General features: G+C 38.3%; 1 protein-coding gene across 2 annotated transcripts in view; it reads right to left on the bottom strand.

Annotated features, from left to right (window-relative positions):
* Positions 1 to 6: 6 nt before the first annotated feature.
* The window catches only part of LOC118332366 (WD repeat-containing protein 7), a 141,759-nt gene continuing 134,194 nt past the window's right edge, over positions 7 to 7,571 (bottom strand). Inside the window, exons 29-30 of one of the 2 annotated variants that reach the window (XM_035667609.1) lie at positions 6,125 to 6,229; positions 7 to 3,552 (exon numbers count right to left, since the gene is read on the bottom strand). In XM_035667609.1, coding sequence (XP_035523502.1) covers positions 3,349 to 3,552; positions 6,125 to 6,229 — 309 coding nt within the window. In that variant the 3' untranslated portion in view covers positions 7 to 3,348. The remainder of the gene's footprint in view (positions 3,553 to 6,124; positions 6,230 to 7,571) is intronic. The other variant, XM_035667610.1, reaches the window with a different exon arrangement.

Raw genomic sequence — 7,571 nt, 5'->3', positions numbered from 1 at the left:
ATATATATATTTTTTTTAAAGGAGAGGAAGAACTTGTGAAAAGCTTTGACACGCTCGGGTTTACAGGTGTGTAACAGTGTTAGAAGCTTTCTGACAACACTAATGAAACTGACAGGAGATGGAGGAAGGAGAGGAGGGACAGACAGAAGACGAGGAGGGACAGACAGAAGAAAGTTGAAGTGGAAAATATAGAATTAAAGCCAGTTAAGTGTCTTAAGTGCGTCAAATTATTCAAACATGTCAACAATCAACAATAAAAACATCTAAATAATTGATTTCTGATTCTGGCAGAACACTGTCTCTATAAATGTATCTGCATATTTATATATATGTTTATCTTCTGCATAAAACTCTGAACACTAAAACATTTTAAAACAAGAAGGTCCTGACCAACAGCCAATGTGCAAAAACATGTCACCAACTACAAAGACTCATGCTGGAAAGAAGTGTGCTTTGTTGCATCTGTAACCACACACCTGACAGTGATGTCATGGTGTACTGACACACCCTGGAGTACACTTCTACATCAATGAAGCAAGGTGAGAAATTAAACCACTGGAGGTCCACAAAAACCTTTTCAGCTGCTGTTAGTCTCTAAACAGATTGCGCTGTTAAAGCTGTTAGCATTCCTTATAAGAACCGATGACATGGTTAGTTCCTGGCTGTTGAGCTGATTCATGCCTTCGAGGAATGTTACCAAAATTTAGTAAGTAATTTTTTTGTCATATTTGCTGAAACTTTCACTATATATATATATATATGTATATATATATGTTCCTCTGGCTTCTCCAAGTGCTCCTACTGGCATTTATGAAAATGCACCGTGCCTGAAAGAAAGTCTCATTCCCAGGGTCAAGAATTTTGACAGGCCTGGCTGATTCTTGCAAATGCCATTAGGAGCACTGAACGAGCCAGAGGAACCTGATTTCTTCCTAGACTATCTCTCTTATGTACTACTGTAGCGTATATAGTTGAAGTTTCAGCAAATATGACAGGAAAATATTTTTATTAAAATAACCTACTGCAGATTTTAGAGAACAGATGCAATTATTAAACTGTAAATATGTCCAATAATAACCTTTTGTTTCTCTCAATAAAAGGATTGTGTAATAAGAAGACTTTTCCATTTTTGGACCTTTTAGTTAATCTTAAATAGTCTGGGCCAGTTTATGTTTCTTGTTAAAACCAAAAGAAAAAAAATTGCTTCTCATTTTCTGAAAAATCTAATGTGAAAATCTAAAGTTCACTCATTTGAAGAACTAGTCAGTGCCAGGCAGACAGTCACATTAGCCACAACAAATACACCAAATGGGATCAAAGCTCACTGTACAGGAATAACTTCACTACATTACACAGCAGTTCTGATATATATATATATATACTGTATATGTACACATTTGTATCTAGACATACCCTCCCAACACATGAGCAGGTGAAAGAGAAAAATTTGCAGGACGAAGAGTAGTCTTCACATCTATTAGCGACATATAAAGCCTTATTGTCTGCAAAAAAACACACAATCCTCCCATAAAAAACAAGTGACTTGTTTTCCTTCAAACATACAAAGAGTTTTCACATCCAAGGGAAGGAAACTCTAGAGAAGCCAGAGGAAGTGAGTGACTTGACCCGTAAACAAAAAAAAAAGAAAAAGAAACATGGGAACTTGGAGCAAAATGTGAACATAGAATTGAATCCAGTGATAAAACAGGCTAAGAACACCAAACTGTTTAAGAATGACTAGACTGACAAATCAGACAGAATCTGATTCAGAATCAATGCAAAGTGAAATCAAGAATGGGAAGACATTTTGAAGAAAAATTACCAACTTTTGATAATTATCAAAATATCTTTGAGTGAGTTAGGACTGGTACCACGGAACCTCTTTTGTTGAACAACACTGTTTCCGTTATCTCCTAAAATAATAAGATGCTTTAGTTTTTGTCTTTTTTTAAAAAAATATCTGCAGTGTGTAATGCTGCACCTCCAGTGTCTGAAGCTATACTGTGATCGTGCTTTTAGGACAAGCTGGCTGAAGTGAGAATGTGTGTTTGTGAAAATACACTCAGGGTGTAAACGCATACACACACATTTCTGGATGAATCTCAGAGAGGATGGGAAAGAGTCCAAGGTGTCACAAAATAAAAGCAAACACCAAAGTACTCACTTACACAAACAAACTCACACATACACATACACACACACACACAGTCTGAGATGTGAAAAGTGTGTACTTGTCTTACAGAGGTCAGAGAGTACCAAATCCTTCAAGTGGGCAACGTTTTCAACAGTCTACCAGAAAGAATTCATTCCAGCAACTAAAATTAAAGAAATTACTTTTAGGTTGTTTCACTTTTTGACTTCCAAGCTAACTTTAAAAAGCTGTTAGAACAGGGGCTGGGGGTGCCTTGTGGCCAGTAATCTATAAATGTATTAGCTGTTTAGCACGTAGATGTTACAAATATAGCATTGAGCTAGCTAGTTGTTGGTCAGCTAACATTATCCAAGCAAGCATAGCTACTATTTTCTCATCAATAAAATGAGTAGTATGCCTTCTTGGATAACCTTAGTTGACCAACAGCCAGCTGCGCTGGTAATGTAATGCAACATCACAGTAAGGACATGGCTCTAAGGTGGCTCTCTAGCCCGTGGAAAAGCAAACCGGTTCTTAGAAGGTTCTCAAGTTGAACAACTCTGAACTGGCATTAGTACCAGCCCAGAACTAGCACTAGGTTCACATTGTTGGAAACAGGGTATGTGTTATACCATGTTCCAATCACTGTTTCTGCAAAGTGACTCCACAAATACCTGCAATAATTTACAAACATTTAATAATAAGTAAACTAAAAAAGGTGGGAAGCCAGTTTTGAATAAACAGCAACAGTTGTGACCCAAATGGCTGCAGCAAGATGGCAACAGAGGACATCTGGGAAAAACAGCAAATAAATAGGAATAGAAACAAAGTGTAAAAACAAAACAAAAAATACTAAATCATAACTAAAAATCATAATGTAAACAAGCCTTCTATCACGACTTTTAAATATATTACAGAGTGGGGGTCCTTACAATTATCACAGTCCAAACCTGGACCTGAGCAGGGTTTTTACTTCGACAATCGAGCTGCAGATTTTTCACGTTTTTCACGTGTCTTTTCTTTTTTTTAAAGACAAACCTTTGAATGAGCTATCAGCCTCACTTAATTTCAGCCTCCATCAATTGTTGAACTCAGCAGCTCAAGATACATATTTGAAGCTAAAACTTAACCCTCTGCCTCAAAGCAAAAACCCTAAAACAGGTCAAGGTCTGTCAGATACCGGACACTGGGGGCTCAGCTGGAGACACAGATCTTGTTTAGACCATGAAGCGGTGCTCCTTGCCGTCGTGGGCCATGAGGATTACGTTGCGGTTGGAGGTCCAGATGAGGCGGGCGAGCTTCAGGTAGTTCTGGGAGCCTGGGGATGCCGGCTGCACGGGAGGAACCTGGTAGGTCTTAATGCAGCGAAGCTGAGGGGCAGAGTTCAGCATCCCGATGCTGCCCAGCAGACTAGTGTTCATCTGAAGGGGGCAAGAGACACGTAAATCCCAGCTCCTTCTTCACATCATTTGGTACAGCTCAGAAATAATATTAATAGTATCTTCTGACTTTTATAATTCAGCCAAATTTAGCAATGTTTTGACCTATGATTATGTGTGCTCATATATCACTTTAATAATACATTTTACAAAATGCTTTGTACAGCAATCCCCAACTTGGGGTTCAGGACCCCCACTAGAGGTCACCAAAGCTTCAAAGGGGGGGGTGATGCCTTCTTGACTTTAGGGGCCACTAGAAAAATATACAGAGTAGGCCTATATCTCTTATAACTTATATACTATTATTAACTATGGCCAAGCAGCAGAGACAAGAAAACACTGAATCTGTCAAAGACTTGTAAGTTTGTATGATTGTTAAAACAAATCTTTTAAAAATACATTACAAAATACATAATACAGACAGAGAATTGTATAAAAAGTTCCCTAAACAGAAAATAATCTGCTCAGAAGTCATCCAAATCACTCGTTTTATACAACCTTCTTGCAGTTACTGAGTTCATTGTACAGTTTTCAATATAATATGAAATATAAAATATGTCAGTCAGGGATTATCAGTTTACTAAATGATAGAAAAGGGGTCCCTTGAGGAAAAAGTTTGGGAACCACTAGCTTAGTGGAAAAACCTTAATGTAAAAAAAAAAAAAATCAAACAATTTATTTGACTGAACTATGTTTTGTATGTCGACAACTAGCACAAAACATACAAAAGTCTCACCATGGTTGGGTCTTAATGTTATTACTAAAAGGATACGTTTCTGGATTGTATTTAGGATTATCGTATTATTCTGTCTTGAATTAATTTATTTTGGAATAAAGACAGAAAGAAAGAAAGAAAGNNNNGTACTCGGTATTGGCAAGTACCCAAGTGTTAGAATTTGTTTTTGTATTTGGTCTGAAAAACAGTGGTATCAGTGCAGCCCTTACCAGAATCTAAAGTAGTGTTTTCAAATGTTAGAGAAAGCAGCAAATTCTCACACAGGACAAACCTGAATCAGCAAATATTCAATATATTTGCCAGATACATGGTGGGTGGATTTTTTTTTATTAAATTTGGTAATGCTAACACTAAGCTGATGTTAATGATTACACTTAGAAACCAGTAATCCTAGTGAAAAATGAGTTAGTGAATATTTTGGTAAGAAGACCCTCATCAGCAGTTCCTGTTAGTGATGGAGCTGCTGAACGCTCAGAGGGAACATGGAGATTAACCCGTGAGGCCTCTGTCACTGTGTCCTGTGAAGGAGGCAGAGCCTGAAACTGTGTGCGTAGGAAAAGAGAGTTGCGAGTAGAAACTCTATCATTTCCTGAGACGACACCGCCCCTCACTCAAACACACACACACACACCGACAGAGCGTCTGCCAGCTCATTACCACAGCAGCCGTCTTGTCGGCGCGCTAGCAGCGGTTTATGCTTACAGTAATGCCATTAGTGTGTGTGTGTCTGGAGACAGTCGTGTCAGAGGTCGTAAAGACCTTTCATTCAAAATAACAGTTCTGGGAAGAAGATAAGAAGTGTGTATGTGTGTGTGTGTTTATCATTTACCTGTGTGACTGCTCGCCTGACTGACGTTATTATTGTTTATTTATTACTGTTTATATAGATGTGGTTCGGATTTCTTTTGTGCACTGGACTTTTATTTGCTTGAATGTTTTTTTGTTTATAAACCATAAGATAAACATTAATGTAAATAAATGAGAATTAAATTAAATCAAATATAAAAAGCCAGAGGAATAGGGCTGGGTACCAAACTGTGTAATTTTAAGGGTACCAAATGAATTACGTCGGTACTCCTGAGTACCTTTTCATGTTTATTTAATTGGTGCCACATTTTGCTACCTGAGAGCAGGGGACGCAGGCTTTGTATTGCCAAACGTAAAGCTGGCCAGGTCAAATACATAGAACCTGAAGAATGTTACGTTACCTTGTTTGATAACCTAAAAGCAAAGTCCCCTGCAGCAGCAGCTAATATTAGCACGTCTGCAGCCAGTGCTGAAGTTCACCCCTCCAGGTGCAACAAATTCGACATCCTCGTTGACATCTTCAGGTAACTAATTAGCTTGTTGCTGGAGATAATGGGGATTTTTTCACTCTTGGTTAACATTATCTTACAGTTTTACTAGCATTAGCCACAGGCTGTCAACTCACCGCACTGATCGTGAGACTTTTCACAGGCTTTCATGTCACTAGTCCACTGTGTCAAGCAGTTTCTCACGCAGTAAAAAAACACCGTAGTTTCCTCCCTAGTTGTGGAAAGGAAGGTAAAAAGGAGTGAGTTGCACTCTGCAACTACAATAAGATGCCACTAAATCTTACTCACCGGACCTTTCAAATCTTAAATAGGGACTGGGGGGAAAAAGCTTTCTCTGACGTGAACTGAGATACAAATCCAACGGTGTTTACTAAAGCAGAGAGAATATCAGCTGTGATGGCTTTAAAGCCCTTTAAGACTTAAGAAAGAAATCATGTCTTGTCATAAGAGAATGTGAGAAACAAATGTACTGTATGCGTGTGTGTGTGTGTGACTCATTTACCTGCCAAAAGGAGATGTGGCTGTCAGCGCTGGAGTAAGTTGCCAGGTAACGGCCATCAGGGGCAAACGACACCGCTGTGATCGGACCCTTATGACCGTGGATGTTCTAGAGAGAGAGAGAGAGAAAATTCAAATTCCTAAGAGTCCTAAAAGTTTAAATGGAGTTTCTATGTCAGTGTACGAATGAGTGGGTTCCATTGTACCCACTCAGTTGCATATTTTTAGTTTGAATGGGATTTGAAAGTTGAATAATAGAAGAAATGAATGAAAGTATGAATGAGTAGTGTAGAGTTGAAAATGCATGAAAAATTAAAAATTAAAAATGCTAGAATTTTTAACATTTGTTTGAATGGGGAAAATGTTCAGGAAAACCTGAAAGTTTTAATTGGTGGATCATTTGGTGAAGAAGTTTCTTTCACGTTACTGTTTGTGATAAATACCAGGTGTTGGCTCAAATACAGAGAAGAGAAAACAAAAACTACTGGAAGCATCCTGCTAGCAGAGGGATGTGATATAAATATGGGAATCAACCGAAGTAGATTGATGACAAAATGAATAAATCATAAAACAAAATTTAAAAACAGGTGAACAAGTTGATTTGCAAACACTTCCACGTTCCCTGGAAAAGGAAAAATGGAAATAACCAAGTGAGTATATGTGCAGCACACCCAGTGCCTACTACAATACAGTACTACTGCTACAACTGAAAATAAACTATTTTATAAGTGAAATGTGTAATTGATCTCTGATCTTCCTCATGAAAATGCCATTAGTTGAGCTGAGCTCTGTGTGTATGTGTGTGTGTGTGAGGAAGGTGTTGCTGCTGTTGCTATACGGGTATTATAAGAATATTATACACAGACTGAAAGTCAACTAGTACTCTGGATTTTTCAGTATTATCAGCTGCTTTTGTATGTTGTATGCAGTAGTGACGTGCATCTGCATCACTGAAGCTGATGCGATAAACAACCAACTTTACGATATATTAAAAATACATGTGAAGCCACTACCAATGTATAAAATGGTAAATGTAAATGACCTGATACTTGTTATAGCTTTCTAGTCTTCTGAGGTTCACTCAAAGCGCTTTACACTACGTGCCACATTTCACCCTTTCACCACACCATTTCACTCAGTGATGTCCATCGAACAGAAACAACTCATTATACACATTCACACCACCGATGCTGTGCATCGAGCAATTGTGGTTCATGTATCTTGCTCAAGGATACTTCGACACTGGCAGGAGGAGCCGGGATTGAACCAACAACCTTCCGATTGGGGACACCCGCTCTGCTTCTGAGCCACAGCCGCCCACAATACAGTTCGCCCCTATTGTGAAACATTCAGATTTAATACAATGCGATTCAACATGACACAATGTGATGCAAAGTAATATGATAGTATGCAACTTAATTAACTAAAGTTTTTTTTTGGCCTTTTATTGC

This window comes from Morone saxatilis, unplaced genomic scaffold (assembly GCF_004916995.1).
Source record: "Morone saxatilis isolate NCDOM2014 unplaced genomic scaffold, NCSU_SB_2.0 Contig21, whole genome shotgun sequence".
NCBI classification, from domain to species: Eukaryota; Metazoa; Chordata; class Actinopteri; family Moronidae; genus Morone; species Morone saxatilis.
Note: the sequence above shows the minus strand (reverse complement) of the source record. Positions and strands in the feature narration are given on the sequence as shown.